The sequence below is a fragment of the Gavialis gangeticus genome, unplaced genomic scaffold (assembly GCF_001723915.1).
Source record: "Gavialis gangeticus isolate Ggan-Ray unplaced genomic scaffold, GavGan_comp1, whole genome shotgun sequence".
Lineage (NCBI taxonomy): Eukaryota > Metazoa > Chordata > Crocodylia > Gavialidae > Gavialis > Gavialis gangeticus.
The window spans coordinates 32675199-32698329 of NW_017729025.1; the positions used below are offsets into that span (position 1 = coordinate 32675199).

Consider the following 23131-nt stretch of genomic DNA (forward strand, 5'->3'; position numbering starts at 1 on the left):
GGGGGGGGGGGGGGGGGGGGGGGGCAGTGGGCTCTGTCTGGGCCAGTGGGGGAAGTGTGGAGGAATGTTTATACAAATGTGTAACCTAGAGTGGCCACAAGTTAATGTAACATGGGTAACATGGATCAGAGGGAAACCTAGGCTGGAGTGGCATAACTTTAAGGTATCTAAAGAGTGATTAAAACTAGTTTCAGGTGTTAATGTGTGGACAATCCAGGGGTTAAGAACCCCAGGAGCTGTCCATAATTGCCATGTAACAAGGCCTTAAGCTAAACAGTTTACAAGAATAAGTGAGTAATAGGACTGACCAGATAAGTGGAATGACCTTCATATTGGTGTTAGAATTTAGTATTTAAGCAAAAAATAATGACTATTTGGAAATCAGTTAATCAGTAATTCTTTACATTATTTCTTCACTTGGAAAGAGAGAGCCACTGTTTCTTGGAGACAAAGGGAAGGAATTGTCACTGCTTGTGCTTTTTCTTTCCCCTATTAGAAATCGCCTCCTTTTGTTGGTGGGGTTATTTTGTTTGCTTTTTTCTTCCACAAAGCTATATAATTGAGGAAATATATATATTGATATCTTTCTTAAAAGATTTAGATACCTGACCCCATATGAAATACCAGTTGTGACTGAGAGTAGAAGCAGCATATTTATAGTCAGGTTGGCTTTATTTGGGTAGCTGCTGTTTTTTCCCTTTTTTATACTTAAGTAATATGCCTGGTCTCCATTTAATGTATACTAACATTACACTGAATTAGGTGGTAGCACTGAACCTTTGTTGATTATCTTCTGGCAGCTGGTTAGGTTAGGATGAACTTCTACCACTTCACATGATTGTAACAATATTAACTTCCATCTAAGGTTTCTCCAGACTAAAATTTAAAAATGTGATGTTAAGAGTGTTTTAAAAGCCTAGTGAAGAAAAGATGCATTAAACTTTTAAGGTTGAGTGGTGCAGCTTTTGTTAAAGGCAGTGTGCTTGCTCCATTTTATACTTCTAAAACACATTAACTTGTTTTAGCTAACCTGCTAATATCAAATGTTATATTCTAGACTAAACAAGGACCAAGGTAGGTACAGAACAATATTTCATTGGGTAGGTCCCTGAAGATAGCTAATTTAGCTGTATCATCTGTTTTGCTGTGTTTATAACTTCTACAGCCAAATTAAGAATTACTTTATTCTGCAGCTTCTGGGTCTGAGCCTATGTATTGGTCAAGCTTTATGACCAGCAGCATGCAACTTGCAAAAGAGTGTCTGAGTCAAAAATTGACAGATGAACAAGGAGAAGGATCTCAGCCTTTTGAAGGGCTTGAGAAGTTTGCAGAAACTATTGAAACAGGTATGCCTTACTGTGACTTTTAAATGAACAGCTCGGGTTACATTAAATCAAATCCCACCATGTTACAGTATTACAGAAGCGTGACTCACTTGCTATGGCTTCTACAACTTGTTAGCAGAGACCCTGCCTCCTACCATTACAAACTGGTAGAGGTGCACCAATACATAGGTCCGATATTGGATCGGCACTGATATAAAGAAAATTGAGTGTATCAGAAATCAGCTTTTTTCCCCCAGTGTGGCCAATAAATACCTGATGCATGCACACAGCTGTGATGCAGCACATAGGCAGTAAGGACCACAGCCCAGCAGCTTGGAGAGCTGTGTCCGGCTGGTAAGTCTGTTGTGGTAGAAGGGGATGGGGGAGGGAAGGAGCATGAGGGGGAGCAGATCAAGGCCTCCACAGTGAGGGGGGGAGTGGGGCTGGCCTAGGGGCAGGGGCAGGTGCTGCCCAGCCGGGGTGTGGCATGGGACAGAGCCACGGTTCGTCCAGGGGTCACGGAGCACAGGGAGCATGTGCCCCTTGGGCTGGGATGCACTGGGCTCTTCCTGGTGGGGGGCAGGGCAGGTGGTGGGGCTGGGGGAGGCAACAGTGAATTTTCAACTGGCTGCTGCCCCCACCTCCCAGCACTGCCACTGTCCATCCCAAGCACAGCCTGGCCCAGCCCCCACCCGGGAAGAGCTTGACAGCCTGCAGCGGCAGCCCACCCTTGCCCCACACAAATCTGGGGGCACACCCCCCCCATGCCCTCCCAGGGTGAATGCAGGGTGGGAGCTGTTGCCATCCCCCCCTTATGCCTTTCACGTGAGCTGAAGCTCCATTCTGTGCCCTGCCTCACCCTGGATGGGCAGTGCCTGCCCACCCCACCCTTCCCTTTACCCTTCCCTTCCACCACAACAGACGTACTAGCTGGACACTGCTCTTCAAGCTGCCGAGCTGCGTATCAGAAATCAGATCGGTATTGGCCAATATGCCTTCTTAAACATTGGCTATCTGTATTGGCTGAAAGTCTCTATTGGTGCACCCTTACAAACTGGAGGAGAGGATAAGACTTGTACTTTTATTTTAAAGAAAATAAAACTACTATTAAAAAAAACCTGTTCCTACATTTTGCTGAGCAGGACCTTTATCGAGGCCAAGTTTTATATGCCTAATACTGGTATAAGTCTGGACAGTAATTTTCATTGACTTAAAAGATACCTTGGTTTTGGCAGTACCAATTCAGCGCTACCTGTGACGACAAGATCAATATTAAGGTTAGTAGACTTAAAATGAAAAAAACTGCTAGAAGAGCCTTCTGTACTATTTTTATTTGAAGAAAAATACATTGTGCACCTTGATGCAGCATGATACTAGTTTTAGTCTTGATTCTACTTGAGTTTTATGAATATCTAATTGAAAGAAACAGAAGGTTGTTAGTAGAAATCAAGATTCTCATTTGAAATCTTGATATTATATGAAAATATAATTATAACTCTGCCAATGAATAAGTATCAGGTTTCAAACATATGAAGAAAAGGAAACAATGTTCCTTTTCTTCTTTAAGTTGGCAAAGTGTCTCACTGATTTTGTATGTTTGTTTTGTACCTATATTGTCATCTTGTTTTCTCACTGCAGTTCTAAGAAGAGTGAAAGTTACCTTTTTGGATACTGTTTTGCGAATTGAACATGTGCCAGAAAATTCTAAAAGTGGATCTGCACTTGAAATCCGAATAGAAAGGTAATATTCCTTTTACAACTTAGATCTATGTGGAAAACAAAAAGGAAGCTGTATCACTCTTATACATATCTCCCTATACAGTAGAGCACCGTTCACATCATCTGCGCTGTTTAATTTTAATGTGATAAATTTTTTGGTAAACTCTTTCCAACCCACTTTTTATCAAGATTATTCATATTGCAGTCTTCAGAACATTTCCAGATTTACAAAAGATAATAGTGCTTTACAGTAGGGGTGTTTGAAACGGGCTGTATTCGATTTGGAGTTGGATTCGGCCTGATTCGGGGATAGTGATTTGATACATTGATTCAGATCACTGTCCAGATTCAATTCAGCCAAATCTGAATCTGAAGATTCAATGCTGATTCGACCATAGTTTTTTCTACATACCTCGAGGTACCAAGTACTTCTGGTCCACTTCAGGGTCCACCATCTAGTGCATGGGGGGACCCTCCCTCACCTGTCCCTGGCTTGGTGATCGGCCGTGGGGGGACCCTGGTGCCCCCCCAGACCCAGGAGGCACCAGTCACTGAGCTGGGGGGTTCCCGGTGGACCTGGAAGTGCTTCTGGTCCACTTCCGGATCTGCTGCCGAGCATGCTGGGGATACCCCCACACTCCCATGGGGTATTCCATGCACCCCAGCATCTCAGCATTCATGAGCCACCTGGTACCTTGAGATATGTAGAAAAACATTTAAAGCTGTGTCTATGTCTGAATCATTGAATTTCTCTGAATTGATTCGGAAGGTTCCAATTTGATTTGGAGACAGTAAAGGGTTTCCTGATTCAGTTCAGATTCGGCCGCCGAATCGGGCCAAATCTCCACCGAATCTAATCAGCGACCAGATTTTTGCACAGGCCTACTATATAGTTCTCACTGAGGCAGCTGAGTGAGCAGATTTTTTTTAAATGCTCAGCACTCAGCAGCATCTGTTGTTAACTCAGGCAGTTACAAAGAGTGGTCTGAAGGGGGAACTCGGGTCTTTAAAAAACTCAGTTTTTGGACACTGAACTTTTGCAAGTCATTATTCATTTAAGAAAAAAGTCAAAAACCTGCAAATGTTTTACAAAATCTTTATTATTTGTTCTCTTTCTTAAGATGGCAGAACCAGCCAGGTCCAATGCAATATAACTTGTGAATTGCAGATGTTGCAAAGATATTCATTTAGCATATTTGATCTATGGCTTAATTTAATTAAATGGTGGTGTTATGTTATCGCAGTATAACAATCACTCCCTTATAACACTGCTGTTACTTATACTGAAATGCTGATGTTTTAGAGTTCCCAAACAAATGAAAAGTTACTAACTTAAGACTTGCTGAGTCTAGTCAAAGAGAGAGCTTAGCAGTAAAAGCAACTATCCAGCCTGCCTAGTTCTTCACCTCCCCCACCTCCCAAAAATATAACCCTCTATGTACTAAAAAGCTATGCTTACACAGTGTTTTAAGAAAACGTGATTTAAGTGTTTGAGGTACTAAGGAAAAAAAAGGAAATGGTTATTCCTACTGCAGGTTTTCTTTTTCTGGGGTTTAACTTTGTTTTTAAGTGTGCGTTGTTCCAAGGTTTAGGCTATGCAGACATATTTTATTAGAGGAAATTTCATTTTGTGTGAGTTCAAAAATAAAGATAAGTGAATTTTGGGTGTATGCTAAATATAGCTTAATTCCAGGTCTGTCAATTTTCTGCTTAATCAAACAAAAATCCTTTAGACATAAAAGAAAGTGTTATGTTGAAATAGTTCATTAAGACTTCAGACATCTTTTTCTGTTCTTATTTCATCCACTTACAAACGTTCTTAAGTTCTGAGGCAAGGGAACATGCTTACAGGTGGAAACAAATAAAAAAGAACATAAAGCAGAGTCCTTAACTCTGAGATAAGGTTGCACAGCAAGTATTAAGAATCCATTGTAGGATGAATTCACCTCAAATGTGGTGTAACTTGTATGTAACAGTGTCCTTCTAGAAGTTCAAGTTCCCAGAGAGTAGTGATTCCTCCTTTTGGGACAATCAGCAGCATTGTAAATAGTCTGAAAAGAAGGAACACATTTAAACTTAGAACAGAGGCTAAATGGCGCGATATAAGGTAGAACATTTGCATGCCATCCCTTCCATCCTTATTTCCTTGCTTTTGTCTCTCAGAACTATGTACTGTGATGAAACTGCTGATGAATGCTCTGGAATTAATGTACATCAGCCCACAGCATTTGCTCACAAGTTACTTCAGCTCTCAGGCGTCTCTTTCTTCTGGGATGAGTTTCCTGCATCAGCAAAGTCCTCACCAGTGTGTTCAGCTACGCAGTTGGTAAAATTCAATAAATTATATAAAGATGTAAAGTTAAGGATGAAAGATGTTGTATGCTTACGTATCTATGTAGTAAGCCTAATAAAGAAGTATAGAGAAAGTGCACTCTGTTTAGATTAGTGCTTTGGTAGATCAGTGAGTGCATTCTTAAATCCTATTGATCAGTAGTTCTCCAACTTCTGAGCCCAGCAACCCTTGGGAACTTGTAGGAGAAATACTGGTAACCTCTTTGATCAAATAATTCTATTCTGTAGGAGGGAAGATGGTAAGTATTAAAGAGCAAACTCACAGAATGTTAAAATGGGGCTTATAACACTGGAATTTGTTTGGAAACTGAACTGTGGAAAAACTATTAAAAAAAGATTGTATCACTTCCTATAAATGGCTTAACACTTTGTGATTGCTTCTGCTTATTTATTTCAAATTTGCTAATAAATGTTTGTCAGGGCAGGCGTCAGATTTCTAGTTAAGTGAATGTATTTGCCCTTTCTATGCTTTTTAGGTTTATTTGTCATAAATATGCAAACTACTTTGACAAAGAATAGAATACAGACTAATTGCCTTTTTCCCCCTTGCATTTTAAAGGCAACCGAACCAAAGCTTTCACCTAGCTGGAACCCAAAAATTGTATATGAGCCACATCCACAATTAACAAGAAACTTGCCAGAAGTTCCTCCCTCTGACCCTGTACAGATTAGTAGGCTAATTGGGAGAATGGAGCTGAGTCTTACCTTAAAGCAAAATGAAGTACTTCCTGGAGCTAAGGTCAGCCATGGTTTTATGTTAGTTAACTAAATTAACAAGGTAAGCAAGTGTGTGTGTTTATCACCTGCAAAAATTCGAAAGGCCTTAGTTGGTAGTATTGTCTTTTTAATTTTGCTAAATTAAATTGCCTGCATCTAAAAATATGAAGCACCATTGACTAGAAAAGATTATGGAGAAATGCATTGTGAAATATATGGAAATAAATGTCTAAGCACCATGTGCAATTTTGTTCTGTTTACAAATGCGCAATTACCTTGGGAGTTACTCAAAGTTAAGTAATTGGACTGATATGTGTACGTGGGATTTATTTTCTTTAGTAGACAAGCATGCTGATCTTTTCATACTCACAAATCCTAAAGCAACAGTAGAAGAGGTGACAGTAAATCATTTGGTTGTTTTATTTAAGTTACTTTCAAAAGTACAAGTGATAGATACACTGATGTACGTTTCATAAGAAGAGTCTCTATCTTAGAGACGGGTTCAATTCCATGTATTGCGGTAATTTCTAAGAGGATTAGTTTGTTTTTATGGAAAGTCCTGTTGTTACCCGTTTGTTTTTTTCCTTCATGTAATAGAGGTACCAGATTTTAAAATGATAATAAAAGGATGGAGTGTCTGAATGGCTGGTTTGAAACACTTTATTTTGAAGTTTTTAAAATGATTAAATTTGATTAGTACATAATTAATCTAAAATGCATTTGAGAATGTGTACACTTGCAACTTTTGATTAAAGTTAACATTACAATCTGATCATTGTAACTTTTAAATTACATTAATTAAAATATTATTTTAATTTTACAAAAATAAAGGCCAAAAAATCATAGTACTTCAATTTTATAGGCATTTAAGTAGAGAGATAACCATATCTACATAAAAATTCTAATTCATTTTAATTATAAAATTGGTTCTAAACTTCTTTTCAATGTATTGTTTCACATTTGGGGTTTATAACATGTTCGAATATCTATACACAAGAGAAAAATGAGGGAAAAGATTTCAAAGTTTAAATAGAATATAGTAGGTTGAACCAACAAACACAACATACATAGAGCAGAAACAACTTCAGGATTCTACAATGGGGAAAGTTGTCTTGCAACTGGTAGCTGAATTTTAAAGCTTTCTGTTTGTTTAGTTGAGAAAAGTACTGGATACAAAGTCTATTTAGCAATGGGCAGTTGATGAATAGGAAGATACTATAAATATACTTGGTGTGAAATGTGTAGTCACAAGATTTTACTAGCTCTTGTAGTATCAGCTCTAGATTTACTAACAGCCAGGTTTTATTACATCCTAGAGTTCTAAAGATTACCTACTCTAGACCATTATTTAAAGGTGGCAAGGGGAAAAACTCTTTAGTTCAAGATTTGAGTTGAGGGTTCAATATAACATTTCTCTTGGTGATCTGTTCCTTAAAGAGAACACAGCACAACATTCTTATCAAGCTTCATGTTGTGAAACACTAGTAGGAGAGCCTCTGAATAACATATCAGCTGATTTCAACAGTATTTGTCTGATCATGTTTTATTACTGGTTTTAGATATTCTGTTCAGTTCCAAAAGCAAGAAATTTTAATACTTTTCCATAGTCCATAAAATAGGCTTCACATTGACATCATTGAGGGATTATTAAACAAATAACTATTAACTTTTTAATAATATTTCTGAGTTTTCTTTCAAGGCTTTTGTTTCATGATTTTAGTCCCATTGCCATGTAAAATAGTTCTGTGCAATACTTAATGACTAGTAACTGATGAGGGAAGCTTAAGGAATATTTTTTAACTTTGAATATTTATAAAGATTGTTTCTCTTTTTTTTCTTAAGTTGGATGTAGATGGACAGATAGATTCTATACACCTGTTCCTGTCACCAAGGCAGGTACATCTTCTTCTGGACATTTTAGCAGCCATTGCTGGACCAGGCAAGTAAACCCTATATTAATGTTAAATATGTATTTGAGAGGGGCAGTAAAGAGACCTTGTACAACAAACAGGCCCCTAAGTAGAAGCTTAACAATTGCTTTAACAGATTATGAATTAAAAATTCATTTATTTTTATTACATTAATTCCTAGTGGCCCAAATCAAAAATGCAAGCTTCATTTTTCCATATACTGTTTACATGTAAAATCCTAGTCAAGTAACCTTTTGGTTACAATTTTTTCATTGCGTTCTTTGACCAAACTGATCCATCAGTCCAGCATCCTGTCTCCAAGTGACCAGATACTTCAGTGAAAGGTGCAAGAAACAAATAATAAACAATTAGTCCTGTCAACTATGTAACCATGAACAACTTTTTTTTTCCTGAGAGGTGGGCTAAGCAGGAGCCTGCCTGGGTCAGGGCTTTGGGTGGGAAATGTGTGAGATAAGCTGGGCTTGATGCAGAGACCCTTGTGAATTGTGGGGTCTGGCTGGGAGACCTCAATGCTACAGATTAGCTTGTGTACTCAACAAGAAGTCATTAATGGCTCAATAACTAGTTGGACAGAGGTATCAAATGGTTTCCCCAGTAGTAGTCTGTCTTGTGTCTGGTATCATTCAACATCTTCATTAATAATTTGGATGATGGAATTGAGTTCATGCTTAGCAAATTTGCAGATGATACCAAGCTGGGTGGAGTTAAAGACAATCTGGAGGCAGGGCTAGGATTCAGAATGAGCTGGATAAACTGGAGAAATGATCAGCAGTCAGTCAAGTGAGATTCAGCAAGGACAAGTGCAAAAGCCTTCACTTGGGACAGAATAATTGCATGCACAAATACAGAGTGGGGAAGAACTGGCTGGGATACAGTATTTTAGGGAAGGACCTGTAGATTATAATAAACCCTATGCTGAATATGAGCTGACAGTGTGCTCTCATTGCAAAAAAAAAAGCCAAAAATAAACGGGGTTGTATTAACAGGAGTGTCACTTGCAAATCAAGGGAAGTGATTGTTGTTCTCTGTTCGGCACTGGTAAGGCCTCCCATGGAATACTGTGTCCAGATTTGGCCCTCACACTTCAATAAGGATATAGACATTTTAGAGAGAGTCCAATGCAGAATCACAAAAATTATTAGGGGCTTGAAAGGCAAGATTTATGAGGAAAAAGATGAAAGAATTGGGGTTATTTAATCTAGAGAAGAGAAGGCTTGAGGGAAGATTTGATAACTGTCTTCAAATACCTGAAGGGAGATTACAGAAAGGATGGAAAGGAGCAGTGGCCTCAAGATGCAGCAGAGGAAATTTAGATTGGAGATTAGGAGAAACCTTCTGACTATGAGGATGCTCAAACATTGGAACAGGCTACTTGGAGAAGTTGTGGAATCTCCATTCTTGGAAACTATCAAGAACAGGTTGGACAGACCCTTGGTTGGTTCCTGTGATCCTATAAGAAATAGCTTTTCCATATATCTGTCTTAGTCTACATATCCACATGAATAGTAACTTATGTCCTGAAGCAGGAGAGTTTATCTTTTAGGCACTTTTTCTATCTTATTCTGCCTCATATAGTAGTGGAAGCTTTCATTATTCACATAATGTACAATCCTTTTTTAACAAAAATTAAACTCATTTTACATCATCAGGTGTATAGCTAGCTATATTCCCACTCCTGGAAATCTAATTACTGTATCGGTTTTGTTCATAATTTGAACTCTTGGAAGAATGGTGGAAATATTATTTCATTCTTTTCATTAATTGGGGCTGGGAATTGGAGTAATTTCTTATGAAAATATGGTAACTGTCTCACTATTTTGTTGAAGTTTTCTGTTGGAAGTTTGGAAGAAAATTAGAAATTATTTCTCCATATATTCTCTTTGAATTCAGAGAGCCCCAGTAGGATAGAATTGTCAAATAAAGATAGGAAGAACAGACCAATGCAACAGGAAGATGAGTATCGGATTCAGATGGAATTGAAGCGTTACTTGCGAAAAGACTCTTTATCAGCAGGAGCATCATCTGAGCAGAGCTTTTATGAGACAGAGACGGCCAGAACGCCTTCTAGCCGTGGTGAGTTGTCGACTAGGCTGTCTTCCATACTAGGCAACATTATTCAAAATAATTTTGAATGTCCAGTACTAAAGCACACTGACCTTTTGGGAAGGGGAACATAATAGGGCTGTGTGATTTGCTTTTTGATTCAGCCGTTTTGGAGGGCAATGATTCATTTTGGTGTATTGGATCACTGTCCTGTTTCGTTTCGCCCGAATCTGTTCCAGATCTGTTTCAAATGGGCTGTGAGTTTTGTACAGCCCTACTGCCCAGCCTGGCGGGACTTGGGGCCAGGGGCTGCAGAGCCCCAGCGGGGAGCAGGATGGGGTTGTGGGTAGCTCGTCTGGGGGAGGGCCGCTGCTCTCTGTGCAGGCGAGGAGACCCCTGCACAGATCTCTGATGCCTGTCATGCAGGATCGTGGGGCAGGGAAGCAGCGCAGAACGGCAAGCAAGCCTGCTAGTCCCTGCTACACAACTGGGCTCCTCAGGGAGCAGAAATCTCTGGCAGGAGTCTCCTTGCCACCGCCGCACGCCCCATGTTGCCCCGGACCTCTGCTCCCTGCAGAGCCAGGTCGCATGATAGGGACTAGCACTGCCCTGCCACATGATCTGGCTCCACAGGGAGCAGAGATCCGCGCTGGGGTCTCATCACCATTACCTGCCCCACGCTACCCCGGATCTTGGCTCTCTGCGGAGCCAGGTCACATGGCAGGGGCCAGCACTGCCCTGCTGCATGACCTGGCTCCGCAGGCACAGACCTCTGCTCCTGGGGTCTCCTTGCCGCTGCTGCCCACCCTGTGCAGCCCCATGTCATCAGGGCAGTGTGGGGCGGGCAGTGACGGCAAGGAGCCCCCCTGGCGTGAATCTCTGCTCCCTGTGGAGCAGAGTCGCACGGCAGGGCAGCAGCGTACAGCTGTTTCCCTGCAAGCCCAATGCCGAAATTTTCCGAAACGTTTCAGATGCCTCATTTCGTTTTGGCGATGTTTCAGAGCCTTCTGTTTTGATTAGGGTTCAGTGTTTCAGGTGCCAAAATGGCCCGAAACACCTCTGAAACAAAACAGCTGCTGAAATTTCACACAGCCCTAGGACATAACATAGAACTTCATATAAAACTTTGTATGATCTATCATTTATTATAATATCAAATCAGGGAATTTAACTGCTGATTTTGTAGGTGCTAATTTATATTTGATTCAACATGAGACTTTATTAACCAGAGCAGACAAATGCAGACATTTTATATTTGAAAAAATGCAGACATTTTATATTTTATGCATACTTAGCACATTGCCACAATTAGATTTTTCATACTGGCTTGATCATGCACCCTTTCTGGAAGCTGTGTGTGTGTGTGTGTGTGTGTGTGTGAGAGAGAGAGAGAGAGAGAGAGAGAGAGAGAGAGAGAGAGAGAGAGAAAAACCAGGGGGTTGAACTAGATGACCTCCTAAAGTTCCTTCCAACCCTTATTTCCTATGATTCTATACTTAGGCCCCAGGAAGATAGTCTGTTTATGAAATGTAAATAGTACATTAGTTGATCTCTTGTCTAGTTTAATTTGTTTCTGCAATTATTTAATTTTACATATGATAACTAGAAATAATGTTCATTATTAAAAGAGCATATAATTGATTGTATTTAAATTTCCCCTTAGAAGAAGAAGTTTTCTTCTCAATGGCTGATATGGACATGTCTCATAGCCTTTCCTCTCTTCCCCCTCTCGGAGACCCACCAACTATGGATCTAGACCTGTCTTTAACTAGTACATACACTACTACCCCAGCAGGATCTCCTCTGAGTGCTACTGTGGTATAGTATTAACCATTAATATTTTTCCAGAGTAATGTTTTTTTCAACTTAATCATATTGTATATTTTCTTTCCTATTTAAATCTTACTGCAAAATTCTTAGAAAATATGAACTAAATCATGCACACAGCATTCTCCAATTGCAATATCTTGCAAATTTGTATGCATTTATTGACACAGAGCACGTGTCTACGGAGCAAGCAGCTCTGTCCATGCTAGCTTCTGAGCTGGGAGACTATGTAGAAGTGAAGCCTATTAGCCCACCCTCAGTAATGCACTTGGGCAGCTATACTGTTTCTGGTTCAGGAGCTAGTGCCTAAGTACAGTCAGTCAAAAAGCCTGAAGCTGAATTCATTGTCTTCGCAGGTTAATCTAAGCTGTGTAGGTTGAACCAGTAAGCAAGTGAAAAGACATTCACTTTTAATTCCAGAAATGTAGCCACATGCCTGCAGTGGCTCAAGCCTGAGTCTGAGGGGCACTAGAGCATGCCTCTTTGCTCTGCTGGGGCAGACAGCTTGGGTCAAGGCTAGCCAGCCCACCCTGCAAGAGGGACGGGGGTGATGGTTGTGGGGGTGGTGCAAAGCATCCTGGGATGCTGGGGGACTGTAAGTTAACTTGAATCTGGAGGGGCTCTGGGACAGAAGTTCAGTAAACTGATTTAACCTTTAGCAGTTAAATCTGATGCTACATCCATCTAGGCTTATCTTAAACAGGTTTTGGACACTTTGAAAGTGGTTTATATGCACTGAACTTCTGTTGTGTTACAGATTTGAACTGGTTTCCAGTCACTTATACTGTTTTATGTGTAATTTCTGTCCCTAGCCAGTGTGTGCAGAGCCAGCATGGCTTCTCTCACTGCATAGACATGGCCAGCATCACACCCTAGCTTGCATAAAGGAATAAAGATGCTAAGTAACTCTCAGCATGTTGATTTTTGATGGGGTTAACAGATCCAAAAATAGAATGTATCCTTTATTTCTTACAGCTTTGTTATATCCTTTATTAGTAACAGACCCTTGTAATACCCATATCCTCCTAGCTTCACATTTAGGTTTTTTAATATAGATTACATGACCAGGGATCAAATAAAAATGCACAAAATGTGATATTGTGTAAATTAACCCGTAACCCAGCAAAAAATTATTGCAGCTAAGATCACCTCTGTTTAGTCATTAAGTGCATGCTTAAGTTAATTGCTGAATAGGAGCCAGAGAAGGCAGTTCTGGTTTCCCTAGGTTAACAGAACATAAGCCTGCTCGGATGGAAACTTTTATTCCGCTTTCAAAAATAGAAGTGTGCGATCATGATAGAACTCAAGAACATAGTTTGACACCAGATATGTAATCTAGGCATGCTGTAGTTTAATGTACCATGAAAGTACCATGCCGGAAAGCTGCTGTTGGTAGTATAGATGTATTTTTTCTTTGTTTTTCTGTTGCTGTTTGTGTTAGACTGATGCTTGTGAGCTCTTGTGTTATGAAAGTATCAGATTAATTATCTTTCATTTTAGCTTCAGCCAACTTGGGGTGATTTTCTTGATCAGAATAAACAAGAGCCACCACCACCAAGAGGTTCATCACTTACACCCAATATAGTTCACCAACCACCCTTAAGAAGGACTTGTAAGTAAAACGCATGCTTTGTTTCCTAGTCACCTTGTAACACTAGATGGAGTTATTTTATTGATTGTTTTGAAATTTGATATGAAGACATAAAAATTAAGAGGGCTAAAATGTCATCTGTCCTTTTCTTCTTTTGGTTCCTCAGAATGTATTGTTTTTCTCTCTTTAGTATGTTTTAGAAATATATGCAGGTGCTGGAATTTATCACAAAAGTACCTACAGTCTCTCTTCTCAGAAGTGAGTTAGACCAGAAATGAGTTGTTTGGGAGAGTTGGCCAAATTTACCAATGAGATAAAGCAGGCTAATTTCAGCAAAAAAAAGTGTTAATTTCCTGTATTTAAATAGAGGCTCAGCTTATTGCGAAGGCCCAGATTCTATTCCATCCATTGGGTGCCTAATTGGATGTAGGTGTCTATGTGCAATCCTGTTCCACCTTCCTTGAGTCCCTAACTAACTGAAAGGTGGGTGGCTCCATCTTCCTCTGTTGCTTTTTGTGACTTAGTCTTAAGGTTAAGATCATGGTGCGTTACAAGAGTATGTGCATTAACAGTTTTTGAGGGACTCAAACGAGATGGAATAGGTTCATACTTAAGGGTCTAAGTATACTTAGGTGCATAATAGGTGGAATTGGATCTGGTCTGTAGGATACATTTGCTTTTTATTCTGATTTGTATGTTAGCTGTGTTTCACTGTTTGTATAGTACTGAAGACTTCCATGTTTTGGTAAATGTTTTACATGTATTTGCTGTTATTGACAAATAGCTTTCAGTGACAAATTTAACTTAATTTTGTTTCAGCCATTCCATCTCGATCTGTTTCAGTGGATGAATCCAGACCCGAGCTGCTTTTTAGATTGGCTGTGGGGACTTTCTCAGTATCTGTACTTCATATTGACCCTCTACCGCCACCTGAAACTTCACTGAACATTAACCCCTTGACACCAATGGCATCGGATTTCTTTACCCGAATAGAAAAGATTGATCCAGTTAAGTTTTCAACAGAAGATTTTATGTCCTTCCGGGAAGTGTTTGCAGAGGCTTGTTCTCATGACCACCTTAGGTACAACTTTATTTATTAATTAATAGAGCAAACAAAGAACTAAATATTCTTTGACTAAGCTTTGATAACTTATTTCCATTAATACTTGAAGTGTAATGAGTATATTCTTTTTTATTAGATTTTAAAATAGTCATGGACAGTATGAGATCCAAAATTCAGAATACCAGAAAGAGAGAACTGTGTGCATAACTCAGATGTCTTTTCAGGCAAGGTGGATCAAGCAAGGAACAAGTTATGAAACCAAATCTACATGGTGCAGAGGAATAAATCAAGATGTTTCAAATATTTTGTTCCTTAGAAACAATTGCACTTTACGGGAATACACTCATTACAAAAGTGATTTGGAGGTTTGTTATTTGTAATGTGGTTTCACATTTATGCAAAATGTGATAATAGGGCAAGGAAGAAATTTGAACAATATTTGCAAAAGGCTAGGAAGCAATTTTTCTTTGACACAGTACTCTTATATCACGGCTTGGCAATAAAAAATAAGGATTTTATTTTTCACTCTAAGCTTTAGGTATTTAGCACTAAAGAAGACCAAACAACAGAGTAGGTGGATTCCAATATTTTACGTTAATGCCAGAACTGTTTATAGTCATCCTTGTATTTCTTTGAGTTATATCAACTGTTTACGAATGATCAAAGTTATTGTAGTTATCCATATTTTTATTTTTTCTATATATATATATATATATATTTATTTTTATTTTTTTTTATACTTTCATTTTCGATAACAGATTTATAGGTAGTGGCATCAAAGTGTCTTATGAACAGAGACAGAGGTCTGCATCTCGATGTTGCAGTACAGATTTATCCATTGGGCAAATGGAACTTTTGGAATGCCTTTTCTCTACTGATACCCATTCCGTTCAACCTCATTATACAGAGGTAATTAAAGTTACCTGATCTTAACTAAGCACACTTGAGTGACTGAAATAACTAAGTAGAGATGTTTTCAAGGATACAGTCCTTGTCTTATATTTGGAAGGATTCCAATTGCTAAATGATTTTTTGTGTGTGTATAATGCCTCTGGGGTTTTAAAATTGACTCTCTGGTTTTAAAATTCGGTTTATGTTTTAATTGAAAGCTCTGCTCGTGAATCAAGATGGTTTCATATTCTGTCACCAAAGAGCTCATCTAATATAACAGAAATGTGAAATAAAAAAAAATAGTTGGGGAAATTGGGTTGAAAAAATTTCACAAACAGTGCTGCCTAATGCATCAGCCAGTTAAGCATCAAATAGATTTGCTTAAGTGACATTTAACTTGATTCCACCTCACGCTTTCACAGACTGAGGTGAGCCATAATATAGTATTTCTGATCGTAATCCTAGTGGCTGTCATTCAGATGGAGTATTCCCTCTGCTCTCTGCTGTTGTTTTGATAGTTGAGTACACCCATTTTTGTAACCTCAAATGTGAGGTTCAAGGCTCTAAATAATACCAAAATCGAAACTTGTAATTATTGGATCTGTAGCCATCAAACAAGTAGCTGAACTCTGGATTGGCTTGCAGCTTGTGTCGGGGCCATATGGTTCGGCTGGCTGTGGGGTTTCTTCTCTTGCTTTTAAGTAGAATTTGCCCATTCCTATTCTTGGGGTTTCTTTCTTTTTTTTTTTTTTAAAGGAAAAAGATCTTTTAATTACTTTTAACTATGTTCTTTTTTATTTTGAAGCTGCTAACATTTCATTCTGAGAGAGAAAATGATTCACATCCTACTTCATGCCTTCAGCTCCATTATAAACACTCAGATAATAGAGGGCCTCAGGTAAGTTTGGAAATAAAAAATGACTTTGAAGTGTTGTATTTATGCTCTGCTGTACTATCTTTCCTCTAAAGATATAACAGCTGTTTAATATTAGTAGTTTGCACAGAAAGTTGTTTGCAAAAATCCTTAGTATTGGCTTTTTAGGTTTTTATTTTATAATGTTGAGAGTGTATTTTTTTAGGGTAGTCAAGGGAGACTGAGCTCTGTTCCACAGAAAGCAGAATTGCAAGTCAAATTGAATCCAGTGTTCTGTGAACTGGACATCAGTATTGTGGACAGACTAAATTCTTTGCTTCAGCCACAGAAACTGACCACGGTGGAGATGATGGCATCTCACATGTACGCTTCTTACAACAAACACATTAGTCTGGTGAGTAAACAGTGTCACTTATTTGTGTGCTTTCTGGTTGTACTTGGCAGTTGCAAGTGGAAAATGCAAAGATGGAATTAGCTTCATAACAGCACATCTATATTGATATCTAGCTACAGAGTGAGATGGAATTTTAAGTCTTTAACGTGTTATCTTTCCAGAAAATCATTGAGTAATTTGAGTTGTTCTGGGTGCTTATCAGCCCTAATCTGAATTGATAATCTTTTGTGTACTATCGTAATCCAAATCACTGCTTGACTGAAAGAATAATAGTAATAATCATCATCTCCCTAGAGGGAGTAACAAATTAGAAAAGCTTGTTTGTCTCTGTTCAAGGTTATCAGTAGACTGCCAGATGGGCTAACGATATCTTCTACGTAATTGGGTTTAGTGGGCAAATTGGTTTTGAAAAAGACATAATGTGGGATGCATGCAGTTAGTTAATTATACTGCCATCACTCCATATGAAATGAAGCTAGTTATTGCTGTAAAAAAATATTCTCCAAAATTGACTTTAAGATGGAGCAAAAAGCAGCAGTGAATGAATCGAGGGAATTGCTCTGTTTCAAATTCCTTACCTATATATTTACGACCCGAAAGTTTTATACTGTTTAATGGTAATTCATTTTTATAACTAGCTGTATAAAATCTTAAGAGTATCAGTTCTAGCAGTCAGTTTCTGTATATTTCATTTAAAGTAGTAGGTGAAGAGGCTTGTGATTTTTTTTTGACTTCTATAGCTTTTATTTTAAAAGCTACATCTCTAGTTAAATTTGTTTTTCATTTTATTTCTTTTAGCATAAAGCCTTTACTGAGGTTTTTCTGGATGATTCTCGTACACCTGCAAACTATAGAATTTCAGTCCAAGTCACAGCACCAGCATTAGATCTTTCTGTTCGCTTCCCAATACCTGATCTACGGTCAGATCAGGAAAGAGGACCATGGTTTAGAAAATCACTTCAGAAGGAGATTCTTCATCTTGAGTTTACAGATATGGAATTTAAGACTGAGTTTATAGGAGGTTCAACCCCAGAACAAATTAAATTGGAGCTTACCTTTAAGGAGCTAACTGGTAAGAAATACGGTTGTCATGCTAGTGCTAAATATATATTTTTTTATTGCAAAACAGCCATTTAGTTGAGACAAAGATCTTTTGGGAACCGATATATTCAGAATTTCTGCCTGCCTTGAGAGGGCAGTTCTGATTTTCTGTAATAAACTCCAATAGAAATCAGTGTGGGTGTCTTAGGGAAACACAAAACTGAATCACATTTTCAAATAAGCATGGTGTCTTTTTCTTGCTTCTTATTTTATAATTAAGGCCTCGAGTTCTAGCTGAAATATACTGAGACCTGTAGGCAAAATAGAAGCTTTCTGGCTAATTAGGTAGTGAGGTGGCTAGTCACGTAAGTCTGAAGTCAGGCATAAGTAGAGTACCATAGGCCCTTCAGATGTTCATTTGCTGTTATTGGAAATTTGTGCATGTCCCACAAGCGGTAAAATGTGAAGTATTAAAGGGATTTGTCCTGGGAAAAGCATGGCCAATCTTCCACAAAATGAGCAGATTCACAACAAAGAAGTGCCTGCTTTAAACAGTAGTTTCTTTGCTGTGCTGGGACAAATTTAGCATTGGGATTGGTAGCTCTTCCCTCAGCAATCCCACAGTACTCTGCTGTGCCTCCTCCTAGCTTGGAGAGGGGAGAGAAGGAGAACAGCTGGCTCCCTGCTAGCCCTCCTGGCATGAGCTGGCAGAGACACTTTTAAGCTGCTTTGTCCGTGTTTCTGCTTTGGAAAAATAGGGGTGGAACTGCTGGGGCAGGGGCTACCTAGTGGGGGAAACCTGCGCTTCTCCAGGTATGCAAACAGCCCAGCACCATGGAGCCATTTCCCAGTGCTCGGCTACTCGTGTGTCCTTGATCTTTTCTGGTGCTCCAGCCTTGGGTCCTGTGGAGCAGCAGGCAGAACTGCTTCTCCTACCCACTGGGGTGTGGAGATGCAGCCCTGGTTAGATGTAGCAAAGTCCTCCCTGCAAGCAGCAACAGGGCTGATGAGGGGTTTTTTTCCCCCCTTTCACCCTGACCCCTCATCAGCTCCTGCTGCCAGTTGCAGGAAGTCCCTTCACCTCTGCCTCCAGTGCCAGTGCCAGCAGCAGAGACTGATCAGGGCAGAGACCTCTGATCAGCCCGTACTGCCTCAGGAGCCTTGCAGAAAGTCCCATCACTCTGGATAAGGTGGGTGGATGAGGTAGGCAACCCTGCTTGCCAGCAGGGGTGAGAAGACTGCCAGAAAATTGGGAACATTAAAGAGTTCCTGCGTTTCAGCCAGTTCTGGGGCTGCTTAGGAGCCTGGAACTTTAAAGGGCTTGCAAGCCTGTCAGTGAACCTGTCTAGTTTGGGAGCCCCTTAAAGCTCCCTGGAGAACAAGCTAGAGAGTAGCCCCCTCTTACCTTGTGCCTAGAGAGTGTCATGCATTTGTGGCATTTCCCAGCAGGGCACTTTGAAGGTTGAGCTGCCTGTAGCACTTTGTTTTGTAGTGCTACAAATTAGATGGGGTTCAGAGCAGCATGACGGTCTACTTCATCAAATGCTATGAATGAACTTGAAGGGTACATGGACTTGGACAAGTTGGTTAAAAACTTGGAGAGCCCATTCATAGAATCTGATGGAATAGGCTATCAACTATGAAAATTCATGCCTCTGAACCAGCTGGTCTCTTGGGTGCCAGTCTTTCTTACCTTCCACCTGCCTGGCTAATAAGATGTGACCACTGAAAATGTTATGGTGTTGCAGAGTATTGTTCAGGACTTCCCAAATGTGTATTGAGAGCAGCAAATATTCTACGTTTTAGCTTGGTTTGGTTTGGACAAAAACATTTGTCTCATCTCATTAAAAAAATCAGTAAACTTAAAGCTAAAAAATGTCTGAATCTGAAAAATTATCATTTCAGATTAAGCTTTGAAAAGAGCTAGTGTAGCTCACTTCTGGATGGAACATGTCCAAAATGAAACCATCTAGTTGATAGAATTTTGTGGTTCTCAAGACTTTTGTAAAATGAAAGGTGTAAGCAGGGAGCATAAATTCTAAAAACTTGTTACAAAACAACTGTAAGACGGGGCCTTCATACTGCTTGGACATTTCAAATTGGTTTCCCACTCAGGAACATTATAGGTTGAGTTGCTAGATTGTAAGACTCCAAAATGATCCTTAAGGAAAAAAAACAGGCAGTACTTTCCAGTAAGCATCTCACTTACTAAAAAGCCCCAAAGAAGACTAAAATAAAGCATATAACTGGTGGCTTAATGGATCAGTAGATGCTCAGAGAACTTTATTGCTTTTAGTGGGGACTAATTCTACGTGGTGTAAGTTTGTTTAGAGATGAGATGCACTTTGTCAATCATTTGCTGTTTCGTAGAGGAAAATTCTAACACTTGTAACATAGTGTAGTGATACCTTAAGTATAATTCAGACTCTGATGCTTTTTAGTGGATGAGTGAGTAGACTCTGACCTGACAACATTTAACCTTTCCATATACTTTTCTCTTAAGGCTTGTTTGAAGAAGACAAAGCAGAATCTTTGGTAAAATTTTTTCAAGTATGCAGTGGCATAGATGGAGATCTGACAACCTCTGACAACTTTGACTGGCCTAGGTAAAACAATACCTTTCATTTTTCAACATAATGTTTTTAGTTGCTTTTTTCTTCTAAAACCAGTTCAAGCTGCCCACGTGATATTTGCCTTAACCACATCAAGAACAGTAAAAATGTGTTGCTACTGAGCACCATAACTGATTGGAACCTTATTCAGAAAAAACATAAGACCTTTACTAGTGGATTATGACCTCTGAGATGATGAATACATCATAAATTGTCTTCTCCCTTTTTGGAGGGGGAAGCTAGGTGATTGGACAATTTACACAGGAAAACAGCTGAGAGGCTGCTGGGCCAAGGAAGTGGCAATGTGAGAGTCTAAAGGGGTCATTTTAGGGCAGGGGGAATGTTAGGTGGTGGGATTGCAATTGTTTCTAAATTTTTAGCAATCAGGAAATCAAATAACATCTGTGCAGTCAGCCTTTCTACCTCCACTAAAACCGTTTAATGGCTTGTCTTTCATGGCTTCATTCCTTTGCCTTAAAAGGCTTAGATATTATTGATCGGGAGAGGACCCAATTTTTTGTTATTCCTATTTATTTTTTCTTAATTGAGGTACCTGGTATTCTTAATTGGGGTACCTGCTTGTGCCTGGCCAGATGGCTATTAGGATGTCATGGAAGGTTTCCCTTAGGTTTCTGGGAGGGGAGTGCATGTTAAATGCCTAGGCAGCTGATATGAATTAGGTGGCTAGAACAGCGTGGTGATTAGACCAGCTGACTGATGAGGGAACTTGGAGCCAGTATTTCAACTCTTCACTTTATTCTGGTGTTACTTCACTGCCACCTCCTCTTGGCTGGAATTCAGAATGGAGAGGATTGGGAGTGAAGGCAGAGAGGCTTCATATTCAGTAAGTAATGTATTAGCCCCAAGCAGCAAAAAGGTGCATATGCTTCCTTCTTGCAGTGCAGCCAGATGTGTAAGGGTGCACATCAGCTGTGGAAATGAGTGATATGAGGGCCAGATACATGACACTTGACAGCCCTAGTTACTGATGTATGCTTTTAAATCCATTTAGGAGGTTTGGGTTTTTTTTGTTGGGGGGGGTTAATAAAATAGACTTTTCTTAGAGTTTGGGTGGCCTGTCATGTAAAAGCTTAAAAATTTAATCCATTTGTATCCTAGTCATCATTTTCCTTATCCTCTTATTTCTTTAAGTGATTGATAAATATAGGGAGTAAAGTAAAACTGTCACATAGGAGATTGATTTATACACATTAAGCCAGGAGTGTCAAAGATATGGCCCATGGGCCATATCCATGGAACTCTCATCTGGCCTATGGTGCTGCCTGTGGGTCTCAGATGTCCCATATGTAGATGAGCTTGATACCCCTGTATTAAATTGTTGGCGCAAAGCCAGAAAATTTGAGCTAATATTGAAACACTTGTGTCTGTGCAATTTATCTTACATATTACATGAGAACACTTAATGTTCACTTGGGTATAAGCTAGTAGTAGATATACCATGAAGGCCTGACAAATGTAGCTACATAAATTAAAGAAGCAATTTCAGCATGCACTTTGAATGTTCTCTTTCTCCTTGATTTTATGCCAGACACATTTTTTTTGGATGGAAGTTTACAGTGTCATATTTTATTTTGCATCATGGTACCTAGATGCATGTAATAATATGTGTATTTCAATATATTACCCTGTATATATGCGCATTCAGGCTGATTCACAAAAATGCACAGACATATTTCTTGGCATTTTTTCTAACATTTCATTTTTCATGATCTTTTCAATATCAGGATTGTGCTTAAGATAAACCCACTAGCTGTACACTCCATTCTGGAAAGGATAGCACCTGAAGAAGAAGAAGAGGGAGATGGCAACTTTCAAGAGGAAGAGGAAGGAGGATCTCATTCTTTCAAGGATGTCTGTGATTTTAGAAGACCAGAGCCTTCCCCTTTTTCTTCTCGTAGGGTCATGTTTGAAAATGAAGAGGTAAAAAAAATGTTATTGTAGGTGACGGACTTACTGTAGATAAAATGGAATAACCTTTCTGATTTATATACAGTTTCTGTCCAAACAAGTCTTTAACAGCTTGACAGGTTTTTTTTTTTGGTTTGGTTTTTTTTTGTTTTGCAGATGGTCATGCCAGGAGATGCAGCTGAGATGACAGAATTTCAGGAAAAAGCAATCAGCAATTCTCATTATGTACTGGAACTTACTTTACCAAATGTTCACTTAACACTGCCAAACAAGAGCTTTTATGAGAAACTTTACAATAGGCGAGTATAAACATTAGTTTGCTTGGGTAGTATGACCTGTATTTTTGTTAGTGTGATTGTTCATAAGAACAGTTAAATCTGTAGCCATAGCAGGAATTAATGTGTTATATAATGTTAGCATCATTCTGTAAGAATGTAAGGTTTTCTATAAAAGCTGTTCTAAGTTATCAGAAAGAGGTGGTAGCAATATTAGTCAGCCAGAAGACAGGGTAGAGTTACATCTTAGAGACTAAGTGAATCAGATATTTACTGATTCTCTGATTCACTTAATCTCTTAAATTGCACCTTTACCTTGCCTTCTGCCTACACTATCAGAAATGTAGTTAAGTCTTATCCCTCACCATTAGCTAAGCAGCCAGCCATGCAAAATAGTTTGACATATCTTTTTAACAGAAAATAGACTCATTTTTTGCTTTTGCCAAAGACCCCTTTATTTGAAGTGTTTACATTTGCATACTATTCCTGGATATTTCTTCATATATAGATCATCATTAGATTCTCTTCCCTTCACAGACCGCTTGAG

The 23131-nt window shown here is 39.2% G+C and overlaps 1 protein-coding gene across 1 annotated transcript in view; it reads left to right on the plus strand.

Moving 5' to 3' along the window:
- ATG2B (autophagy related 2B) overlaps positions 1 to 23131 on the plus strand; it is an 85370-nt gene that overhangs the window by 14141 nt on the left and 48098 nt on the right. Inside the window, exons 3-18 of the mRNA XM_019519904.1 lie at positions 1194 to 1346; positions 2964 to 3066; positions 5208 to 5370; positions 5956 to 6135; positions 7956 to 8052; positions 9935 to 10117; positions 11751 to 11905; positions 13415 to 13526; positions 14325 to 14586; positions 15327 to 15477; positions 16265 to 16357; positions 16539 to 16727; positions 17526 to 17799; positions 20272 to 20374; positions 22126 to 22321; positions 22466 to 22608. Of these exons, the coding sequence (XP_019375449.1) occupies positions 1194 to 1346; positions 2964 to 3066; positions 5208 to 5370; positions 5956 to 6135; positions 7956 to 8052; positions 9935 to 10117; positions 11751 to 11905; positions 13415 to 13526; positions 14325 to 14586; positions 15327 to 15477; positions 16265 to 16357; positions 16539 to 16727; positions 17526 to 17799; positions 20272 to 20374; positions 22126 to 22321; positions 22466 to 22608 (2557 nt within the window). The remainder of the gene's footprint in view (positions 1 to 1193; positions 1347 to 2963; positions 3067 to 5207; positions 5371 to 5955; positions 6136 to 7955; positions 8053 to 9934; positions 10118 to 11750; positions 11906 to 13414; positions 13527 to 14324; positions 14587 to 15326; positions 15478 to 16264; positions 16358 to 16538; positions 16728 to 17525; positions 17800 to 20271; positions 20375 to 22125; positions 22322 to 22465; positions 22609 to 23131) is intronic.